Here is a 23,905-nt window from a genome sequence, read left to right as displayed (position 1 = left end):
AGATGAATCCTGTGGTGCCAGCCGACCTGGCCCTGGGGCAGGGATCAGGGCCCCAGCTCCAGTCCAGGCTGGTTTTACTGCTTCCTCTCTGGCTGGCAGGGGGGGAACGGGGGCAGTGCTGAAGCGACTAGGAGCCTCAGCCCCACCCCACAGCGGCTTCTCACCAGCTAACACTGTGACCAGGATCCATTCTGATTCCTCTGTTAAGGCTGGCCTTCCTCACGCCTTTGCTCATGTTTCAAGCAGCATCGGTGCTGGCCCCGATGGGGGGATGGATCTTGGTCTTAGCTCCTGGCAGGCCAGCACTGCAGTATCTCTCCTGAGTCTTTTGGGGCCACTGTGGGCGAGGCTGGGATTCATAATTGGCATGTTGTGAGTACCACCCCTCACCCCCTGCCAGCCGGACCAAAAACAGCATCAGTGGTCTGGGCCAGGGATTTGCAAACTTTTTTTAACTCAAGGCTCATCTGTGCAGCTGCAGTCAGCACCATGGCCCACTATTAACGCTTCTTGAGGAAAATTATTAATTTTAATTATTATGTAAATATAACCTAGAATGGTGTGATAAACAATGATCAGAAAGGTAGCCATGTTAGTCTGGATCTGTAAAAGCGACAGAGTCCTATGGCACCTTTATAAACTTACAGGTGTATTGGAGCATAAGCTTTCATGGGTGAATACCCACTTTTTCGGGGCATGCATCTGACTAAGTGGGTATTCACCCATGAAAGCTTATGCTCCAATACGTCTGTTAGCCTATAAAGTGCCACAGGACTCTTTGCCGTAATAAACAATGTGCATTTCTTTTTCATTTTAATGTTAGAAATTCCTAGCAATATGCACTCCAAAAATGCTTCAAGACCTTTGAAATGAAACAGTTTTAGTAAAACTATACTTTGAACACCACATTTTGCTCTGAACTTTTTTAAACAGGGAAAACAGTTTTAAAACTGAACAATAAGCAACACAACAATATTTAACAAAATTATTAAAACACATTGTGCTGTTTGATTTTTAAAACAAAATATTGTCCAACTTGAACACTATATTGTGTTTTCAATATTTTGAGGGTAAAATCTATACTATTGTGCTGTGTAAGTAAAGACCTAACCCTATTCTCTATTTATTAATTAGAAAAGAATCACATTGTAAATAAAAATATAAAATAACTTACAGACCAGGAGCATTCTTAATGGGATGGATGTGCCTGCTTCTCCTTGCACAGTTTTTCCATCTGGGGACATACGTTAATGAGGGTCAACCTGATGATATCTTTTGGTTTTCAGTCTTTCAACCAGGTCAAGGTGCCTGCAGTGGATAGCTAGGGGCTGTGTGCTGGCAGGGAGGTAGCTCAGGGTATGGGGAGGGGCTGTGTCTTGGGGGATGCCACTGCTGCAGGGCCCAGCCATGTACTCAGTCCCTAGCTGGCACAGTGGGGACAGCTCTGCTCCTTCTGGCTGTGTGCACCATGCTGTCCTACATGGTCACTCTGGCCACCAGCACTCAGTGGTTCATGGGCACCAAGGACGTACACCTACCTCAGCCTGGAGGGCACAGCAGCTGTTACCCAACCCACGTGGGGAAACTGACCTGGACGTACACAGTGCCTGGTGTCACTGCTCTCCCCTCAGAACGTTCCTTTGTCCCCCCAGCAGGTTCAGGGAAGGGGTGGTGAGTGGCAACGTCAGGCACTCATGCATGCAGGTCGGTTTCCCCACATGGGCTGTACTGTGAGGTGTCAGGAGCTGCTCTCCCACCCTCCCCTTACCCAGCCCATGTGAGGAAACTGACCTGGACACACAGTGCCTGGTGTTGCTGCTCACCCCTTGGAAACTCCTCCCATGATGGCGGACCACCCAGGACTGTTGTGGCCCACCTTTGGGGCTCGGCCCATGGTTTGAGAACCCCTAGTATGGGCCAGGCTCTGATCCCTTACCTGGGCCAGGCTGACTGGTGTCATGTGCTTCATCTTCTTGCTGAGCTGGCTCTGGTGGCAAATGCAGGTGGCATTTGTTACCCGTATCATCAGTGAGATGTCTTCTCCTGTCCCCCATTCGCTGGGATAGGAATGACCTGCCGCCTCTGGGATGCACCATGGAGAGCCACAAGCTGGAATGCCCACTTCTGCCTCCCTGCTGCTGGAAAAATTCATGTTTCAAGGTTTTTGTGTTTTTGTGGGGTTTTTTTGTTGTTCCTCCCCTCCTTCCCCACCCTTGAGAGCTGGAAACTTTTAAATGCAAGATGAGATTATCAGATAAATTAATTCTAGAAACTGGTGCCAAACATGCCAAACCCATGGTGAAAATGCAGAAATTGGGCTTGTTTTTGGCTTAATTGGCTTGTGAGTTGCTTGTTGGCTAGTTTTTGGCTTGTAGCTTGTTGCTGCTTTTTTTTTTCTGATCGGCTCCCGGCAAGCGGGGGAGAGAGTCAGGGGTGCACAGTGGGCCCACCACAGTCCCAGACTGTGTGCTGGGGGGATCTAGTCACATAGAGTGTTAGGGTTCTTAGGGATTGGCTTGATTTGGCCTTGTTTTGAAATGGGATTAGCTTGATTTTTGGCTTATTGTGAAAGTCGGGGTGCTTATTTACCACGTGAAAGTTGGCAACTGTGACTGGGTCTCTAAGAAAAACACAGAATATTTTATTTAAAAATAATCCAGATGCAAATAGAAAATTGTCATATATATCACAAAATAATGTGCAACACCCATGTTCCAGGAATCCCGTTCACTTTTAGAATCCAAAAGTAGATTTGGGCTCCTGATTGATCTTTTCCAGAGACAGTCCAGATGTTAGCTTGTATATTGCTATAAAACACAGTTTAATCTGTGTTTTTTCCTTTTTTATTTTGTTGCATTCATTACTGTAAGTGGAATAGTTATCTTTATATATTTAGCTGACTGAAAAGTCATATGTGAAGTTTCCTCTAATTAACTGATTACATAATCTCGGAATTGCTGATGCTATATATAGCAGATTAGAAAGTAAATGGTTTGAAAAGGTTGGTTGACAACTTGTTTTCCTTATATCTGAGCAGGTTGAATGAATGTATATGCTATAGTTTTGGTTTAGCTTTAAGTGTTTGTCATACAGTAACTCCTCACTTTAGCGTTGTCCCAGGTTACGTTGTTTCATTATGTCGTTGATCTATTAGAGAACATGCTTGTTTAAAGTTGTGCCGGGGTGAAAGTAAAGCCGAAGATTTATCGGTACGGGGTCCGGCTCTGGCCCCCGGAAGGGCGGGGCTGGGAGGTCAGTATCCTCCAGCCGGCCCTTCCACGCTGCCTGGCCAACCCCGGGCCCTTTTAAATTGCCAGCCCTGGGGCAGCTGCTCCTTTTGCCCTCCCCCGTCAGTGGCGGGGGAGGTGGGGTGGGTGCAAAAGGGGCAACGACATTAAAGCGCTGCCACGACAGCGCTTTAAGCAGGGTCCTTTGCAACAGCACTTTAAAGTCAGATGGATACGGGCCAGTACTGGCTGCCACTTTTTACTGGTATGCCATACCCACCCATACCGTCTTACTTTCACCCCTGAGTTGCGCTATGCTTCCTTATAACGTTGTTTGGTAACCACCTGCTTTGTCCACTGGTTTCAGGAAGAGCAGCCCATTGGAGCTAGCTGGTTGGGGCTTGGAACCAGGGTGGGCTGGCACTTAAGTTCCCTGTGCGGCAGCTGTCCAGCAGGTTATCCATTGCTGGGCAGTTCAGGTGTCCTTCCCCTGCACTGCCGTGTACTGCTCCTGCCCTCTGCCTTGGAGCTGCTCCCGGGAGCCTCCTGCTTGTTGGGGGGTGGGGGGGGGAGGAGGGGTGCTGATGTCAGGGTGTCCCCTGCTCCTGTACTCCATCTCCACAGAGCAGGGGGGACGGGACTCTGGACGGAGGGAGCTTGTTGGCAGCAGCTGCTGTCTCAACTTGCTGATCTACTTAATAAGGCAGTGTACTCAGAGTGGAGTCAGCATACTTAAAGGGGCAATGCACCTCTCTCTCTCACTCACTCACTTACACATACCCCCCCCCCCCGCACTTTGGAAAGTGGAGGGAGTGGTGCACTCCAGTGGGATAGCGTGCATTCATCATCACGTTCAGTTTCCGCAAGGAATGTTTGCAGCCACTGCCATGCTTCTGTTGTGTCTCCTCCCTCCATTTGTGTAGCCTCCCACTCTACAAGGCTGCATTAACAACGTGTTAACCCTTGAGGGCTCAGACTAGTGCTAGTTGATCATTTAGCAGTAAGGCATTCCCTCGGAAATATCCCACCCTCTGACTCCACCACCTCAACCAAGCTTCACAATCATCATTGCTGTGTACAGTATTAAATTTTGTTTAAAACTTGTAGAGTGTGTGTGTGTGTGTGTGTGTGAGAGAAAATTTCCCTAGAACCTCCCCTCCACCCCCCCAGGTTTACATTATTTCTTATGGGGAAATTGGATTCGCTTAACATCGTTTTGCTTAAAGTAGTATTTTTCAGGAACAGAACTACAACGTTAAGCGAGGAGTTACTGTACAAAATTATGATAGAAATCTTTGTACTTGGTAGGAGCGTGAAACTATTTCATGAGGGCTGAAGTGTATCACTCTTCTCACTAACAACTTAGTCTTTCCCACTTTTAGTAAAAAGAAAAGGAGTACTTGTGGCACCTTAGAGACTAACCAATTTATTTGAGCATAATCTTTCGTGAGCTACAGCTCACTTCATCGGATGCATTCAGTGGAAAATACAGTGCGGAGATCTATATACATAGAGAACATGAAACAATGAGTGTTACCATACTCACTGTAACCAGAGTGATCACTTAAGGTGAGCTATTACCAGCAAGAGAGCGGGGGGGGGAGGGGGACCTTTTGTAGTGCTAATCAAGGTGGGCCATTTCCAGCAGTTGACAAGAATGTCTGAGGAACGGAGGGAGGGAATAAACATGGAGAAATAATTTTACTTTGTGTAATGACCCATCCACTCCCAGTCTCTATTCAAGCCTAAGTTAATTGTATCCAGCTTGCAAATTAATTCCAATTCAGCAGTCTCTCGTTGGAGTCTGTTTTTGAAGCTTTTTTGATGACGAATTGCCACTTCTAGGTGTGTAATCGAGTGACCAAAGAGATTGAAGTGTTCTCCGACTGGTTTTTGAATGTTATAATTCTTGACGTCTGATTTGTGTCCGTTTATTCTTTTACGTAGAGACTGTCCAGTTTGACCAATGTACATGGCAGAGGGGCATTGCTGGCACATACCACGTTGGTAGATGTGCAGGTGAACGACCCTCTGATAGTGTGGCTGATGTGATTAGGCCCTATGATGGTGTCCCCTGAATAGATATGTGGACACAGTTGGTAATGAGCTTTGTTGCAAGGATAGGTTCTTGGGTTAGTGGTTCTGTTGTGTGGTGTGTGGTTGCTGGTGAGTATTCCTGCAGGGAATAGCTCACCTTAAGTGATCACTCTTGTTAGTGTGTATGGTAGCACCCATTGTTTCATGTTCTCTATGTATATACATCTCCCCACTGTATTTTCCACTGAATGCGTCTGATGAAGTGAGCTGTAGCTCACGAAAGCTTATGCTCAAATACATTTGTTAGTCTCCAAGGTGCCACAAGTACTCCTTTTCTTTTTGCGAGTACAGACTAACACGGCTGCTATTCTGAAACCACTTTTAGTGTGGCTCCATTTTGGGATTGCTTAATGGTAACTATTTTGTGAAATGGAATACTTTCTCTCTGCAACTAATCCACAAGTGTTTAAGCTCTGTTCTATGGTTATTTATTTGATCTTGAGTAGAGAAAGCTGCCCGTCCATGGCTATGTAGCCCATAAATGCAGTGTGACTGTTTCTCCCTGGAATGTGATTTGTGGTTCCAGAATACAATGGGGTATTTACGCACTACAGTGAAACAGAAGCATTGCTACACTGCTCCCCCTATTGCCCTAAAATGTTAGTGTAAGGCTAAGGTAGTTTGAAATGAAGAGAGACAATGTAGTAATGGGTATTATAATACATTCAGATTTACAATATGTTAATTTTCAGGGAAGTGTTCTGCTGCTGCACTAGATGTCCTTGCCAATGTATTTCGTGATGAACTTCTGCCACACATTTTGCCCCTTTTAAAAGAACTGCTGTTTCATCCAGAATGGGTGGTTAAAGAATCAGGTATCCTGGTTCTAGGAGCAATTGCTGAAGGTAAGACAAATTTGCACTCATGCTATAGCAGAATTCTATTATGACTAACCAAGTAGTCTCCAACCTTTTTACACACAAGATCACTCTTTAAATTTAAGGATCTCCCCTGCCCCTTCCCTGAAGCCCTGCCCTGCTCACTCCATCACCCCCCCCCCCCCACCCTCACTCACTCTCACTGGGCTGTGGCAGGGGTTTGGGAGTGGGTGCGGACTCTGGGCTGGGGCAGAGGGGTTTGGAATGTGGGAGGGGCCTCTGGGCTGAGCCTGGGGCAGGGGGTTGGGGTGCAGGAGGGGGTGAGGAGTGCAAGCTGTGGAAGGGAGTTTGGGTACAAGAGGGGGCTCTGGGCTGGGGCAGAGTATTTGAGATGCATGAAGGGGTTTGGAGTGCTGGCTCTGGGAGGGGGCTCAGGACTGGAGGTTGGGGTGCGGGCTCCCACCGGGCAGTGCTTACTTCGAAGGGCTGCTCCCGGGTAGTGGGCTAGGGCAGGCTCCCTGCCTACCCAGGGCCTGTGGCGCTGCTGCAGTTCCCAGCTAATGGGAGTTGCGGAGCAGTGCTTGCATGCAGGAGTAGCATGTGGAGAACACCTCGCCTCTCATGGGGGTGTGCTGGCCGCTTCCAGGAGCGGTGTGGGGCTGGGGAAGGCAGGGAGCCTGCCTTAGCGGGTCACTTATGTGTGGTAGTGTGTTTTGTTTTTGTTTTTTTTTTTTTCCTCTCCCTGTTCTGTTTATTCCTTCTGAAGCACCTGGCATTGGCCACTGTTGGAAGACAGGATACTGGGCTAGATGGACCATTGGTCTGTCAAAATATAACCATTTTTTATGTTCTTAATTTTTGTTTTTAAAAAAAATCACCTATTTTGAATAATATGACTAAAAACGGTTAGGAAAACTGATATTTTAGCTGTTAGTACAAAGAGTATTTTAAAAAGTCTTAAATTAATTTTGTCAGACATTCTGTAGGACAATCATAAAAGCATGTTTGTCCTAATATAGAGAGGTGAAAAAATTAAACTTTAACAATTTAGATTTTTTTTTAACAAAATAAGCTACTGTGAGACTCAGCTTCTCATTGTCTGAAAAGTTTGGGTTGGTTATGCCTTCAGGTTTAAAGAACATTTGTAATATGCTTGGTATATTTTAGTCCTTACATGACATTTCTGTTTGGCTAGCTGTTTGCAAGGATTGGAATCTTTCTCTCTGATTTGATTACTGGTTCAGGGCTAGTGCCTGGGAAGGCTTATTAGTATGCCTAAGTGTTTATAGCCCAAAGATACTGGACTTCTAAAATACTAGTGTGTCTGTGTTGGTAAAATATAAATTTCCAGCTGTGACTCTAGCCTCCTCTCATCATCTTCTCTCAAATATGTCTACCACGTTCCACATTGCTTGTTATGCCCTTCTAAAAGCTGTTTGCTATCTGCATCGTACTCAGATTCTACTAAAAACTCATCTACTCATTAAGGGTACCTTTTAAAACAAACAGCTGTAGCTCACAAAAGCTTATGCTCAAATTAATTTGTTAGTCTCTAAGGTGCCACAGGTATTCCTTTTCTTTAAACAAAAAACAGTAATCACCATCAAGGTATGTCTTACAGACTTATCACCTATTTCTCTTGTAACACCTTGCCTTCTCCTTCCCACTCATCCCTTTTTATCACTATCACTTCTTGTGTAATCAGTAAGGTTAAGATTTTTGTCAAGGTTATTTTTAGTAAAAGTCAGGGACAGGGTCGTGGGTAATAAACAAAAAATCATGGAAGCCTGTGACCTGTCAGTCTTCTACTAAAAATAATGGGGGAGGCACCTGACTGGGGGATGCTACGGGAGGAGTGGGGTCTAGCATCTGCAGCCCTGGTGACTGGACCTTCCGGATATCCCCTGCCTTTCTGGTTCTCACAACCCCCCTCCCACCTTCCCCTTCCCCTGGCAGCTGGGGACTGAAGCGGAAAATAACTTGCTTGTGGCTGCAGTGCATGCAATAAAAGCAATACCATGTCCTCAGGAGGTGGGGATGTGAAACTGAGTAATGATTATAAAACTTCACTAATTACAACAAAATTATGGAAAATATTTAAAGTGACCTACACTTGAAAATCTAGTGTTTCTTGTTACTCTCTTGCTCCCCCACTCTGTTCAATTACAATTATATTTAATAGAGTACTTTAGCCAGCTCTGAGGGTTAGAGACTTTGTATAATTTCCCAGCTGGTTTTCCTGGTTTTTTTATGGTATACATCCTATATTTCTAGCCCTAGTCTTTCATGAAATGTTGATGTTTAAACTGACACACAACCCGTTACTTCCTCCAATTTAGCAGTGCTTTCTTTTGGCATTGATTTAGGGCTTAATGTAGCTGTAGCTAGTCTCAAACCTTAGAACAATGTCATTTTGAGTCCATTATATAGCCAAGGAATTACACTCAAGTCTAGCACTTACAAACTTACCACCTTCACTGATATTAAAAGATAGTAAAAGTTAAGGATATGTTAGAAAACAAAAAGCAAGGAAGATCAAAGCTTAATTTGCTCTCAGTATATAGGCAGAATAAGGTGTTGAAATGTTTTCATCCTACCTTGGATGTTGAAACATTAATGTGTATGTTTTACTCTACAACTGACTTCTGGAAATTCAGAGTTTAAAAACTGTGTCAAGTATCAGAGGGGTAGCCATGTTAGTCTGTATCCACAAAAACGAGGAGGAGTCTGGTGGCACCTTAAAGACATCTGAAGAATGCATCTGAAGAAGTGGGTTTTTTACCCATGAAAGCTTATGCCCAAATAAATCTTAATCTTTAAGGTTCCACCAGACTCCTCGTTGTTTTCACAGTTAAAAACTGTGTGAAAAAATCAAAAAAATTTCATTTTGGCTAGACCACAAATTAATTTTTTTTTTTTTGGTTTTATCAGCAAAACAAAAAAAAACTAAAACTGTTCTTGGAGTGCTTGCTCATGTCGATTCCATTCTAGGTGTGCACATATGCGCAGACATTAGAGATTTTTTGCCTTAGCCGTATCCGTAGGGCCGGCTGTGGTGCCCTCTTGAGTGCTGTGCTCATGCGTTGGTATATTAGGCGCCGCTGGCCCCACCCCCTCTCAGATCCTTCTTACCACCCATGGTAGTTGGTCAGAGAACCTTTCCCTTGCCTAGCAAGGGTTAGTGATTCTTCTACTTCAGTCTTCAAGCCTTCAGGCCTTGTAAATAGTTTTACAGTAGTTAAGGAGTGTAGTTAGAGTCCCAGTGGGGACTTTGCCCCAGTCTCCATGTTTTAAGCCCTGCTTTGACTGAAACAGGCCTATGCCTGTTAGTGACCCCAATAGCAGCTGCGTCAAGTGCTTGGGGGGAATCACACGTGAAGGAGAAATGTCGCATCTGTGAGAACTTTCGTCCCAGAACTCGGAAAGAGCGAGACATCCGTTTGAGGGGAGGCTGCTCTCAGTTTGGCATCTGAACCTTCCTGGTCAGACTCTGCCCCAGCGCCTCAGTGTGCAGCACACCCCTGGCGCCAGGCTACACCCGGCACTGCTGCTCGATGCCGGGGCCTAAGAAAAGGTCAAAGAAGAGCAGCTCCGTGGCATAGAGCAAGAAGGGCAACTGATCCGGTTCGGGCTGCCAGCCCACACTGGAGCCATATGGACGACCACCCCTCACCCCTGATAGGGTCTCCTAACCCCCTGAAGGATCCAGCACCGACTCCAGGGAGTGGTAGGGGATCCGGACTGGTGGCAGGGCTGATGCCTTCCCAGGCTCTCCCGGTATCCAGAGAGCAAGGCCTCTACCAGCATCTTCCTGGCCCAGGTGCTAATTCAGGATACCTGCAGGACTGCTACCTGGTTGTCTGTCCACACGTTTACATCTGATTATGCACTTACCCAGCAATCCTGAGACGATGCTGGCTTTGGCAGAGCAGTGTTGCAAGCCAAACGACCATGAACTCTGAGCCTGCCTCCAGGGATACTGCTTATGAGCCACCTAGAATGGGATTGACATGAGCAAGCACTCAAAGAGTAGGGGGAAAAAAAAAGGTTGCATGCCCACGTGCAGTTGTTGGAGATTTTTGCCTTAGCAGTACCCGTAGGGTTGGTTGTAGCGCTCTCTTGAGTGCTGTGCTCCTGCGTTGGTATATTAGGCACTGCTGACCCTACACCCTCTCAGTTCCTCCTTACCACCTATGACAGTTGGTCAGAGTGCCTTGTCTTGCATCGCTAGAGTGTTGGGGTTTTTACAGTCCATTGTTCTGTCTCCTTTGTTGTTAGTTGATACGTACTTAGTTAGACCTTTAAGTTAAATATTATAGTTGTTGTTTAGGAGTAGTCCCAGCTGGGACTTCGCGTCAGACGAAGCATGCCCTGTTCCCCTGGCTTTGAGCCATGTTCATTGTGCAGCTGGCCAGTGCCCATTAGTGACCCCCACGAGAGTTGTTTAAAGTGTTTGAGGGAGTCCCACAAAAAAGATAAGTGCAGGATCTGCAAAAACTTTCACCCTTTAACTCAGAGGGAACGAGATACCTGCTTGAGGGCCCTCCTCCTGGAGGCTGTGCTTTGTCCTACCTCAGAGCACTCTTGTTCAGACTCCACGCCCAGTACCTCGGCATCAGCATGTTGTGCACTACCGGCACCAGAATTCTCCGAGCACCATTCCCCCTCCCCGGTGCCTAAGAAGCAGTTGAAGTTGAGTGGCCCATCAGCATTGGAGAAAAAGGGGGCTTCAGGCAAAGGACCTGTGTCTGGTCGGAGCTGCTTGGGGGTACTACTGCGGTTGGACCTCCTAGTCCAGCCAGGATCCCACCTCTGACTTCTGGGAGTGGCTGGAGGCCTCAGCCCCTAGTACGGTCATCTGTGCCCAAAACGGGCCTGGTGGCCAAAGAGCAATCAGGCCAACGGGCACCGTAGACACCAAGCCAGGTGATGGAGCAGGCCAAGGCCCCGGTATCTACGGGCAAGCTGGTTATGGGATCGCCCCCTAAAGCAGCAAAGCGTCCCTGATCTCCGGACCGCAGGCCTTGGATCCTGGCACCTCAGTCTCTGTCCCCGATTAGAAGACAGGTTCCTGATGCTAAGGTCTCTGCCTGTGAGGCACAGGACACCTGAGTCGCTATTCTGATCTACGTACCCATGGTACTGTTGGGTCTCCTGCCAGAGTTCGCCATGGCGCAGATCACCATTGCTTAGGCGGTCTCCCAGATGTCGATTACCCCCAGTGCGGGATTGTTTCAGGTTGTGGCACTGGTCTCCAGCTCCCCAGTACTGCTCTTCGGGCAGGCACCAGTCTTTTTCCCTCTCCTTACTGGTCGCTGGCGAGGGTTAGTCGGCAGATTCAGGCATCTACAGCTCTGCCCTGGTCACCAGAAGGGCAATGGTCCAACCCTGAAGGGGAGTTGAACCCCTCATCTTTAAAAGGTGAATCGCCACCAGTACATGAGACCGGTGTGGCTCCTGCAGCAGCAGGGTGGAGGCAGTGGCAATGGCTTGCTCAGTGGCATTACTGGAACCTGTGGGGTGTACCTGTTATGTCGGTTCCATAGTCCCACCGTTCCTCCCAGGGTGTATCTGACAAGCTGCCCCTGGCTCAGCTGGCACCCAAGTCACAGCACGGTGCCAAATCCAACTTGGGGGCAACACAGTGGCCCCGACGCCCAAGGAGCCATCTGCAGACGAGTAAGGATAAGCAGACCCTCCCCCAACTGTGCAGTCATCTTTGTAGTCTCCGGACAAAGTGGTGGCGGGCCCCTCACAAACAAACAGCTCCTCCTCAGATGTCTTCAAAGAGCACAGGCCTTGCTGGTGGCTGCCAACCTGAATTTGGAGGTTGAGGAGCTAGCGGAGGAGTCAGACTTCTTTAATGTTATACCCTCCTCCACCCCGGCCCGTGTTGCAATGCACATCCACCTAGGGGCCCTTAAAATTGCCAAGTCTGTGTGGCAGACCCCCTCTTCAGTTCCCCCTATGTCCCCATAAAGGGGTCTTAGTACCTGTACACCCATCCTCTAGCAGGATCCCCGGTCATGTCTGCCGTCAATGAAAGGGGCAGGCAAGTGGCGTGCCAAAAAATAAAAATGCAAAGAGGCTGGACTTGTTTGTCAGAAAAATGTATTCGACAGCCAGCCTGTAATTTCAGGTGTCTTACCCATGAGTCCCTGCTAGGCAAGTACAACTTCAGCCTGTGGGACTCCATCAGCAAGGAGGGCCTCCCATAGGACTGAGCCCAGGACTTAGCCACCTTGGTGGATGAAAGCAAAGAAGTGGCGAGAGCTGCCCTCCAGATGGTGTGGGGCTCTACAGACTTGGCAGCCAGGATAGTCACCTCTGTGGGGGTCATGAGACACAGGTCCTGGTTACGGTACTCTCCGTTGTCCCAGGAGATGCAGACTACCCTTCTGTTTGAGGGAGTTAGGCTCTTTTCGGAGCTGACTGTTGCATGGCTCCACACTCTTAAAGATTTCCGTACCACCCTCCATTCCTTGGGCCTTCACGCTCTTCAGCAGGCTAGAAAGACTTTCTGTCCGCCTCCGTCGAGTCCTGGGGTGTCCCCTGGTCCAGCTCCTACAGAAAGAAGGACAGAGACAAAGGATTTTAACTGCATCACCCTTCATCTTTCCTTTCCTTTGCCCAGCCTGGTTCTTCCAGAGGCCAGGGAAGCCAGAAACGGGCATTTTGAGGATGCGCCTGTGGACCGTGCCCCAGTCACTTCACAGGATCCACCCCCCTTGCTCTTTCTCAACCGCCTTCGCCCCTTATAGTTGGTCTAGTCAACGCTGACCTCGGACCGTTGGATGCTCCTCATAATATCTTTGGGCTACACCCTGCAGTTCGAGGCTGGCCCTCCCTTCCTTCCAACCCCTCCCGTCCCTCTTCAGGGAACTTTCTCATGAGCAACTCCTCGTTCAGAAAGTCGAGAGCCTTTGGTCTCTTGTCAGCCCCGAGAGTGTTTACAGAGTGCATAGCACCATTGGCTGCTTACCTGAGGGGTGCAAATTTATCCGTACCTTGACCACTGGCTAATAAAGGGCCAGTCCCAGGATCAGGTGCGGCGGCATCTTGATCTGGTTTGCGCCAACTGTCGCGAGCTGGGGCTGTTGATAAATGAGAAGATATCGATTTGAATGCCTGTACAACACTGAATTAATTGGAGCAGTCCTTGCTTCTACTTCAGGCCAGAGCCTTCCTCCCTGAAGCTCTGTTCCAAGCCATGGCGTAACTGATGTCATGCATGCAAGCCCACTCTCACCACCGCACTCACATGCCTATGATAGTTGGGCCACATGGTGGCCTGCACTTATGTGGTCTGGCATGTGCGGCTCTGCTTCAGGCCCCCTATGGGCTTGGCTGGCATTGATCTATGTCCCCAGCAGACACAGCATGGACTCTGTGATCAGGGTCATGGACCACGTAGTGTCGTCACTCACATGGTGGCGGACTCCTGCATCGGTGTAGGAGGGGGTTCCCTTTCGTGGCTCCATCCCTGTCAGTGACCCTAGGACCTACAGTGAGGAGCCCAACTGGGCGAGCTCAGTACGCGAGGTTGTTGGTCGAGTTATGATTGCTCCCTTCATATCAACATCAGGGAGCTCTGAGTGGTTCGCCTGGCCTGCGAAGCCTTCCTACCTCACATAAAAAGCAAGGTGGTCCAGGTTCTGACCGGCAGTACGGCGGCTATGTTCTATAGCAACAAGCAAGGCAGGACCAGGTTGTCTGCCCTTTGCCAGGAAGCCCTCAGGCTCTGGAACTTCTGTATACAACACGTCATCCATCTCGTAGCCGCACCTTCCCGGCGCCAGGAATGTTTTGACACATCGCCTTATGAGGACCTTCTCGTCTCGCCACAAATGGTCCCTCCATCTGGAAGTGGCTAGCTTCATCTTCCGGAGGTGGGGAACTTCCCAGGTGGACCTGTTCGCGTCCAGCACATGTTCTGCTTGTTCTGGGGGATCGACAGAGGCTCCCTGTCAGATGCTTTTCTGCTCCCATGGTCAGGGGCTCTGTTATACGCCTTCTCTCTGGTGTCTCTGATTCACAAAGTCCTCATGAAAATCAAGCAGGACAGGGCAAAGGTGATCCTTGGCAGGAGTGCTCGGCCGCTGTCCAGCAGGTCCTGTTGAGCAGCAGAAAGCCCTCCACCAGAGTGACCTACTTGACCCAAAGGAAGCAGTTTGCTTATTGGACCTCGAATAAAGGTATTTGGCCTAAGGAGGTGTCGTTGAAGTTGATTCTGGCGTACCTCTGGCTCGAAGGCCTGTCCCTTTTGTTTATCAAGGTCCACTTGGCTGCTATTTCAGCCTTCTGTCTGTTGCTTGAGGGTAGGTCGACTTTTGCCCAGGACGTGACTTGTAGGTTCCTCAAGGGCCTCGAGTGCCTCTACCCGCACGTCAGGGACCCCGTTCCATCATGGGACCTGAATCTTGTGCTGTCATGGCTCAGTGGACCCCCCTTAGAGCCTCTGGCTTCCTGCTCTCTCCTTCGCCTGTCCTGAAAGGTCGCGTTACTAGTTGTGATAACATCTGCCCGCCAGGTGTCCAAGATTAGGGCACTTACCTCAGAACTGCCCCATATGGTCTTCTACAAGGACAAGGTCCAGCTGCGGCCACACCTGGCTTTCCTGCCCAAGGTGGTCTCGCAGTTTCCTATAGGCTGGGACATTTACTTACCTATCTTTTTTTTCTAAAGCTGCATAAGTCGGAGGAGGAGAGTAGATTGCACTCCCTAGATGTCAGGAGGGCACTAGGCTTCTGCATTGAAAGGACCAAGCCATCCCACAAGTCGACGCAATTATTCGTCATAGTGGCTGACAGGATGAAAGGCTATCCAGTGTCCACTCAAAGAATTTCTTCTTGGATCACTGCCTGTATTCACTGCGATAAGGCCAGGGTTCCACCTCTGGTGATCGTAACTGCCCATTCAGCCAGGGTGCAAGTCTCTTCTGCAGCTTTCCTAGCCCAAGTGCCTCTCCAGAACATCTGTAGGGGGCTGCCTGGTTGTCCGTCAACATGTTCACATCCCGTTTACACACTTACCCAGCAGGCCCCGGACGATGCTGGCTTCGGTAGAGCAGTACTGCAAGCCGCTAGACTGAACTTTGAGCCCACCTCTGAAGATACTGCTTTTGAGTCACTTAGAATGGAATCGACATGAGGAAGCACTTGAAGAAAAAATGAGTAACTTTATTTTTTAACTGTTGTTTCTCGAGATGTGTTGCTCATGTCCATTCTATTGCCCACCCTTCTATCCCTCTGTTGGACGAGCTGGCAAGAAGGAACTGAGAGAGTGTAGGGTTGGCAGTGCCTAATATACCAACGCATAAGCATGGCATTCAAGAGGGCGCTACAGCCGACCCTATGGATACTGATAAGCAACACATCTCGAAGAACAACACTTACAAAAGGTAGGCAACAGTTTTTTTTTTTTCGAATCACATTCAACATTTAGCTTGGCCTGAAATTTAATATCTTGTTTAGTTTTTGGACAGTTGACCACTCTTTTTTTTTATATTTAAACTCAAAGAAAATTTGAAAACTTTATTTACAAAACCACTGGGGGAGATGAGATACTGGTGCCCTAATACCCTATAGTGCTGTGGTTGGAGGATTTGCCTGGGATGTAGGAGATCCAGATTCAGGTCCCTATTCTGCCTGATTTGGAGCAGGGATTTGAACTTAGTAGAGGGGTGATACTAATTACTGGGACACAGGGTGATTGGGGTGGGACTCTCTCTTTCTCCTGTTGAAGCTGTTCTATTTTTGTTTAAATAATTTAAATATTAATTGGGCCACAGGGAGTGAGAGTGACTCTATCGTCCAGTGGTTAGGGGACTCCCTCTCCACCTTTCATTTATTTATTCTAAATAAAACTATTCGAGGAATTCATGTCAAATTCACAAATAGGTTTTGGTCAACTCTGAACTGCAGTTTTGGTAAATAAACTATTTGTCCAAAAATTTTCATCAAGCTCTACTCAGTTGTATTGCTTAACGGCAACCTTTTTTAATGGATATGTCTTGTTTTGTCGAGTCTCCTGCATAAATGCCTACTGCTCATTCATCATCATTCCTGTATTGTCTGACTGATCTTGTCTGTCTCTCCCTACCTCTGTTCACCTACTCTTTCTCCCCTCTTTTTCCCAGAGCTCCCAAGAGAGGAAAAGCAGGTCCTAACTGTGTAGTGCACCTGTGGACTAAGAAATATGGTACTAGTTGGTTGGGCTGAAAGCAGTTAGGCAGCTTTGCTCCCTGCGGCGGCTACTCAGAAATTGAAAGGGTAGGGACATTGGTAGGAGTGATCTTGATCTCTGTGTTGGATACTTCCAATGGAGAGCAGCGAGGGAGTAGGACAGCCTAACTCTCCTTAACACAGAAAACTGGCAGTATTAATGATCCACCATTAAGGAGTAGACCCTTAGGGAACTGTAGCCCATATCCTTATAACTGAGGCGCTAATCGTCTGTGTCTTATCAAACAAAAGTAAATTAACACAAACTTGCAAACTAATTTTATTAAGCAGATGTGCTTGTTAAACTACCGTTAGCACACCAAGGCTTTTGAGTATCATGGGAGCAGTGGATAATATTGATGATTTTGGATGAAAATGGATTGACAAATTGCAAAAAGTAATAAATTGTTGTCGTACAGATAGTAAGACGTTCCAGGCCTGATGAGCTTGATTGCATATTGGCAAGATTTAGTCTCCTTTTTTTGGCACCTTTCAGAATGTCTCAGTGAAGAGAGAAATATTAAGCCAGAGTTATTTTAAGCCTTTCTAACAGCAGTATTTTACATTACATATTTTTGTGTTTGTAGGTTGCATGCAGGGTATGATTCCATATCTTCCTGAACTAATCCCTCACCTTATTCAGTGCCTCTCTGATAAAAAGGCTCTTGTGCGCTCCATTACATGCTGGACTCTTAGCCGCTATGCACACTGGGTAGTTAGTCAACCCCCAGATACGTACTTGAAGCCATTAATGACAGAGTTGCTAAAACGTATCCTCGATAGCAACAAGAGAGTACAAGAAGCTGCCTGCAGGTAAGTCAAGAAAGTTATTGTCTATTGTACTTGGTTTGCATAAAATAAGTACTTCAGTAACTTTTTTAAAAAATAAATTAAAAGGCCTAAATACCTTTTTTAAAATATTTTTCTCTGTATAGTGAACTTTACCCCAAATGTGGTAGGGTTCATAAGTCCCTCTTGGTGATTTTAGTTGATTTTGAGCTGTCCAGTTTGATCTTTAAATGTGTTGATTACTGCACTAAAGAACTTCATTACAATAAGGGAAATTTTGTCTGTATGCAGTACCTGATTTTCATTATTAAGTGGTAATTTTGATTTGCCTTAAAAGGGAAGGCTAACTTTGTTACTGATTTGCATTCTTGTATGTGCAAGGTCAGTGGCAATGAAAATGAAAGACAAATAATGCTATAACAGAATTATGTAAATAGATTAGGTCTGACTCAGGATTTCTGAAATTGTGGGTCACAACTCTTGCAGGGGCCATGAAAGGAGGTCTTGAGAGGCTGTGCAATAATATAACTTTATTTTTAAAAACTCAGCAAACTTAAAATTACTCCTTAAAATGGACAACTCTGCGTTAGATTTTGTAACCAGGAACCCTACTAACTTTTTCAGTGTAGGCTATTGCTGGATATGATTGTGTGCAGCAGGCTGTGAGAGCCTCTGCTACTAAAACAGTATTAAATTTATAATCCTCCGGTGCTTGGACTTACTATTTTAATTGTATTTGTATTCCCCTGATACCTAAAGGCCCTAGCCAGGATCCAGAGCTCCATTGTGCTAGGTTCTATACAAAATTGAATAGACACATCCTTGTGCAAAAGAGCTTACTCTTACAAAATAGATAGATGATAACAGACACAACATACTACAGCAAAACATTTTCAAGTACAAAACTTGTTAAACATTTTTCCTTTTTATTTCATGAAACCTACCCACCTGTTTAGCCAATCTGATCTGCTGCTCACATAAAATCCTTTCTCCCTGCCCTCCTACAGGGATAACTTTCCATCCTTTATCGAATGAGCAGGAACTTGCTGATATCAGAATGTCCACTTCACAAGTTATTATGCACGCACGTGTAATCCAAACTGGCAATGACAAAATGTACAGTTAATTAGAGCTCTGGTAGCTGTAATCACGGAGAACCATGGGCAGTGGTAAAGGGATAATTGGGAAAGTTGGATTATTTCATGAAATAATGAGTGGCAAACTGTCATAGTGATGGCTTGCAAGAAAAAATATAAAGAAGCATGGTTTTACATACATTGAGCCAATACCATGGGTTGTAGTATATTCTGAAGTGTTGGATGCTAAGGGTATGAGCCCTTCAGAGTTTTTGCAGCATTTAGAAATCAAACATCCTTTGAAAAATAATCCCGAGAGTGAGTTTGTGAAAAATGTGAAGCCTTGGGACATCAACCAGGCTTGGTCATTCAGAGTGGTAGTGTCAATAGTGTCTTTCAGGCATCTTATTTGCTATCTTCACAAATTGCACAAAAGTGTAAGATGCAGCATTGCAGAAAATGTTGTTCCCTGTGCAGCAGACAGGATTTCAAGGCCTGGAGCAGTTACCACACTGAAAAGTGCCAATGTTATATAATACTGCCTATTTTCAGATCTGTGTAATTTCTACATAACCCCAAACATAAAACTTGTCTCTTTGCCAGTAAGAAACTTCTTGGGTATCCCCAGCCCAAGGGACTGTTGTACCTGTACAATTCTAACCTGCTGGCTTTTTAATGCCTATTAGGAGGAATACCTGTGGGTACCAAGTAACATAATCACTGCCCATCTACAGTGTGCTACAATTCCATTGTGATGTAGGAAAATGGCCATTCTATAACTGAGTGTGGTAGAAAAGGGGCATGATCACTTTTTCTAAAGGGATTAACTTTTTAGCATCCAGGACAGACTGTAGTATATTAATTGGTACTTTTTTGACACAATCCAGGCCAATAAAATCTTTCTGCTATCCAGTCATATGTGTAAATATACCTGTGGAATGGCATGTTCCATCTCGATTCCCTTGGAGCCTAACTGCATATAGTGTGTCATAAATATAAAGGGAAGGGTAACCACCTTTCTGTATACAGTGCTATAAAATTCCTCCTGGCCAGAGGCAATATCCTGTTACCTGTAAAGGGTTAAGAAGCTCAAGTAACCTGGCTGGCACCTGACAAAAAGGACCAATAAGGGAACAAGATACTTTCATCTGGGGGGGGAGGAGGCTTTTATTTGTGCTCTTTGTTTACGAGTTTGTTCTTTCTTGGGACTGAGAGAGGCCAGACAGAAATCCATCTTCTCCAACCCATTCTAATCCAAGTCTCCAATATTGCAACCAGTATAGGTAAACCAAGCAAGGCAGATTAGTTTATCTTTTGTTTTGTTTTATGTGAATTTTTCCCTGTGTTAAGAGGGAGGTTTATTCCTGTTTTCTGTAACTTTAAGGTTTTGCCCAGAGGGGGATCCTCTGTGTTTTGAATCTGAATACCCTGTAAAGTATTTTCCATCCTGCTTTTACAGAGGTGATTCCTTTACCTTTTCTTTAATTAAAATTCTTCTTTCAAGAACCTGACTGATTTTTTCATTGTTCTGAAGATCCAAGGGTTTGGGTCTGTGTTGACCTGTACCAATTGGTGAGGATTATTATCAAGCCTTCCCCAGGAAAGGGAGTGTAGGGCTTGGGGGGGATATTTTGGGGAAAGATGTCTCCAAGTGGTCTTTCCCTATTCTTTGTTTAAAATGCTTGGTGGTAGCAACATACTGTTCAAGGCCAAGGCAAAGTTTGTACCTTGGGGAAGTTTTTAACCAAAGCTGGTAAGAATAAGGGTCTTTCATGTGGGTCCCCACATCTGTACCCTAGAGTTCAGAGTGGGGAAGGAACCCTGACAGTGTGTGTCTGTGTAAAACTGCTCTTTTTCCCAATACTGGGAAAAAATCTGTTCCCTCTACTGGCTCATCATTTGAATTTTTTGCCGCTTCTGCTCTCTACGTCTGTTTTTTATATCCATTTTGTTTTAGATCATGAGCTTTTGAGGGCAGGGACTGCCTCTTCATTAGGTTTAGACATTGTCAGACACAGTGGAGCTGGCCTGCGATAGTACAAATAAATAGGTGCTGTGATAGTACAAATAAATACCCCATTATATAACTGAACTGATGAACAGCTTTTGTCACAGAGTTCCTGCTGCTTCAGTTAACCCATTGTAGCTAAACTTATAATAGTACTTCTGGTTTTCCCCATATGCATGATAGGCTTTAAGAGAATGTCTGTCTGAATTTTATATTCACCAGAAATGTTAGAATTTGGTCCTTTTTAAACTTTTAGTTGCAAGATTTGGTTGCCTGGATATCAGTGCCATTGTAGAAACACATTTTGGATTAATTTTAAAGGGGCAAACCGTTTATCTAAGGATATATCTTCACTGTGAGTGGGGGTAGCTCAAGGAGACATACTCGCTCTAGCTATCATTGAGCTAGTGTGCTAAAAATAAAGTGTAGCAGAGCAGGGGCTAGCTGCCCCAAGTGTGCGCCCATCACAGATGCTAGGCACATGGATTGGTTAGCCCTTCCAGATGCTTTCACTGCTGTGGCTACATTCTATTTTTTGCACACCTAGCCCTCATTGAGCTAGCAAGAGTAGATCTTCTTGAACTGGAAATCACATCTAAATGGAAATGTCACCTTCTTAATTATACTGATTTAACAATCTGACTTGTTGTTTTGCTCCTTAGTGCCTTTGCTACTCTAGAAGAGGAGGCTTGTACAGAGCTTGTTCCTTACCTTGCATATATACTTGACACTCTGGTCTTCGCGTTTAGTAAATACCAGCATAAGAATCTTCTCATCCTTTACGATGCCATAGGAACTTTAGCAGATTCTGTAGGACATCATCTAAACAAACCAGTAAGTATCATTTGTATTATGTATAAATCATTGTCGTAGTGAAACAGTAACATCATGACTGTCCTACTGCAGTAAAGTGTATAAGATTTTAAATGAAAACTTTATTAAAATCTATATAATAAAAAAAACACTGACCTTTCTTTTACACTGCCGCAAGGATGCACTTGGATTACTAAGTGTACTAATATTTTCTGTTTTAAATATAGGGGGAATCATACCTATAGAATCTTTTAAAAAAGAACACGTTTAAATGCAGTCAGTGTATAGGGCAGCGGTTTCCAAACTGGGATTCGCAGAACGTTACGGGGGTTCGCCAGAAAAATTTCACTAATGGTGGTGAGAGGACCCCGGGCATTGGAGGCAGCAGGTGGGACCTGGTTACAGGGCAGGCAGCGCGAGCCCCAGCGAGAGCAGGACAGGGCAGTTGGGGCTGGCAGGCCGAACCCTGCCCTCATCAGCGGTGGAACCGGCCGCCTGAACCCTGGTGGTCTGCATGGGGCTGGCAGCCCGAGCCCCAGGAAGAGCGGGCCTGGGCAGTTGGGGCTGGCAGCCCGAGCCCCGGCGGTCAGTGGGACCTGCAGCCCAAGCTCAGTTGACTGGGGCGGTTGGTGGGATCCAGCAGCAGGAGCCCCACGGAGTGCGGAAGAGATTTAAACTTAAACCCCTGGAAATAGTCATTTTTAGGACAGGGTTCATGAGGATTTCACAATTTAGTGAAAGGGGTTTGCAGGTGGTTAAATTTTGGGAACCATTGGTATAGGGTTAGTGAAATGTTAACGTTTGTGATATTGAATTTCTTTAAATCTAACTCCCGTTGTAGTAGGTGGGGACCTTAATGAGAACCTTAAAATATTAAACCATACTCAGCATTGTGCTTAGCCTGCATTTTTGAAAATGTCATTCAATACCATGCTGAAACCTAAGGCCGCTTGACCTACAGACGCTCATGTATTGGGACTGTAGAACCCTGCTTAGCAAGTTCTGCTGCAGAATATTTTTCCTAAGCTAAAATTTTTGTAATGAGTGCTTAAGACAAGTCTTTCTCTCAGCTCCTTTCAAAAACCATTAGCTATGTACAGGCTGTGAAAGTAAATGTTTCAAAAGGCAGCAGCCAATTATCTGTTTAGTCATATTTTCTGTGTGGGGGAGAACTGGATGACTGGACATGGGGGTTTCTCATTGTATTCCTCTTCCCAGCCCCCCGCCCGACCCCTTCAATGTTGGTAGCGTTTTTCACCTGGCTTCAGTGTTAAGGGTGTATAGCAGGGGTTCTCAGACTTTTGTACTGGTGACCCCTTTCACATACCAAGCCTCTGAGTGCAACCCCACCCCCTTATGGAAAGTGTTAAAGGTTGCTGCTGCTGTTCCTATAGCTGTAGTATAGAGAAAGATTAGGTGCTTCTGTTTACACTTTCTCACATAACATGGATGTTCCCTTGTCCTTGTATCTGGCTAGCCCTCATAAAATTAGTGGTAAACTTGTGCGCTGAACAGTATGAGTTTATAGAAATGTCTGTTTAGTCCTGTTCTTGAACTCTTCTGTGGAACTCGATATCTTTGTGGCAATATGTTCCATGGGTTGGTTGTACATTTTGTGTGTGTGAGTGAGAGAGAGAGAGAGAGAGAGGGAGTATAACAGTAAAAATATTTTTACTGCCTTTTTAGTTTCCTTGCCATTATGGGGATCTACACCTTCTTTTGAGTCATCTAATACTGGCTACTGTTAGCAACAGGATACTGGAGTGGATGGACCCCTTAGAGGCTTCAGCTCATGATGAATGCTGCCCATCACTTGTCTGTCCTGTATTATAGGACAAGACTGTTATTATCTCAGTACAGTCTGAATATTGGTACAGCTAATCTTGGAGCTCCCCATTATTTCAGCAACTATGAGCACTTCAAACTTATTCCAGTTGAGACTTCTTTGCCTCTGTCTTACAACAGATATAGTCACATGTTCATCTCAGATTCCTGCAACTTGCCACTGGTCCTCAGTATGCTGTGGCCCTTTAGTGTAGTGTCAGCCCTGAAAGGTTCTCTCTGGCTCCAGAAACTTGATTCTTTCTTACAGTATCTTTTTTGACTGGGCTGTATTATCAATCAGAAAAGCAATTTCATTCTAGCTCAGTGAATGATTTATCTGGGAGCACTCTGGGGGACTGTCTCGATGGTAGTTCCTATTTTCCGAGAGAGAGAGAGAGAGACTGATCTAGCAAGGTATCAGAAGCGGATCCCAAGAGCCAGATGTGCTCCAGCTTCTTGGAATCTTGATCTTGTTAGAATACTTAAGTTAGGACCTGTGGGATGACTGAAAACGGAGGGGAAAGCAAAGACAAATGAAGGTATGCTGATCCTACCTAGTGTCTCCCAACTGGCTTCACACATTGTAGAAATGCTAATTCAGAGTGCCATCAACCAGACTCCTTATTCCCCTGCATCACCTTCCATACCTGTTGTCTCAGGTGGAAGTAATCATGCTGTTGCAGATGCTGTATCTTATATCCTAGTTTGTGAGAAGTGGCTCTTGAAACAGCTGGGCTGACTCTCCTGGTGATGGATGCTGCTGAGGTCAAGAGAGCTGTTTGCCACCTGGGTTGTTTACTTCATCTTTGATCACTGTTTGGGCTGGTGGTTGGCCAATGTATGCTCTTTCTCAGGTCTTTGAGTTTCTTAAACCAGTGTTAGGTAAGGATGTCTCAACTTTCTGAGAAGATAAGATTCAGCAGTAGGAGCTATAAAGACAGGGATAGTCAATAGGCGGACTGTGGGCCAAATCCGGACTGTCAGATGCTTTTGAATGGACCCGGAAATCTTTTTATTATTATTGTTTGTT

At 45.9% G+C, this 23,905-nt stretch overlaps 1 protein-coding gene across 7 annotated transcripts in view; it reads left to right on the top strand.

Moving 5' to 3' along the window:
- Positions 1-23,905, top strand: part of TNPO1 (transportin 1) — a 167,836-nt gene that overhangs the window by 106,693 nt on the left and 37,238 nt on the right. For all 7 annotated transcript variants that reach the window (XR_007356564.2, XM_048849314.2, XM_048849316.2 and 4 more), the window contains 3 exons: positions 6,017-6,169; positions 16,953-17,178; positions 20,901-21,072. Coding sequence is in view for 6 of the 7 variants with exons in the window: in XM_048849314.2 (XP_048705271.1) it covers positions 6,017-6,169; positions 16,953-17,178; positions 20,901-21,072 (551 nt within the window). In the remaining variant the exon portion in view is untranslated. The remainder of the gene's footprint in view (positions 1-6,016; positions 6,170-16,952; positions 17,179-20,900; positions 21,073-23,905) is intronic.

This window comes from Caretta caretta, chromosome 5 (assembly GCF_965140235.1).
Source record: "Caretta caretta isolate rCarCar2 chromosome 5, rCarCar1.hap1, whole genome shotgun sequence".
NCBI lineage: Eukaryota > Metazoa > Chordata > Testudines > Cheloniidae > Caretta > Caretta caretta.
This window is presented reverse-complemented; position numbering and strand designations above follow the sequence as displayed.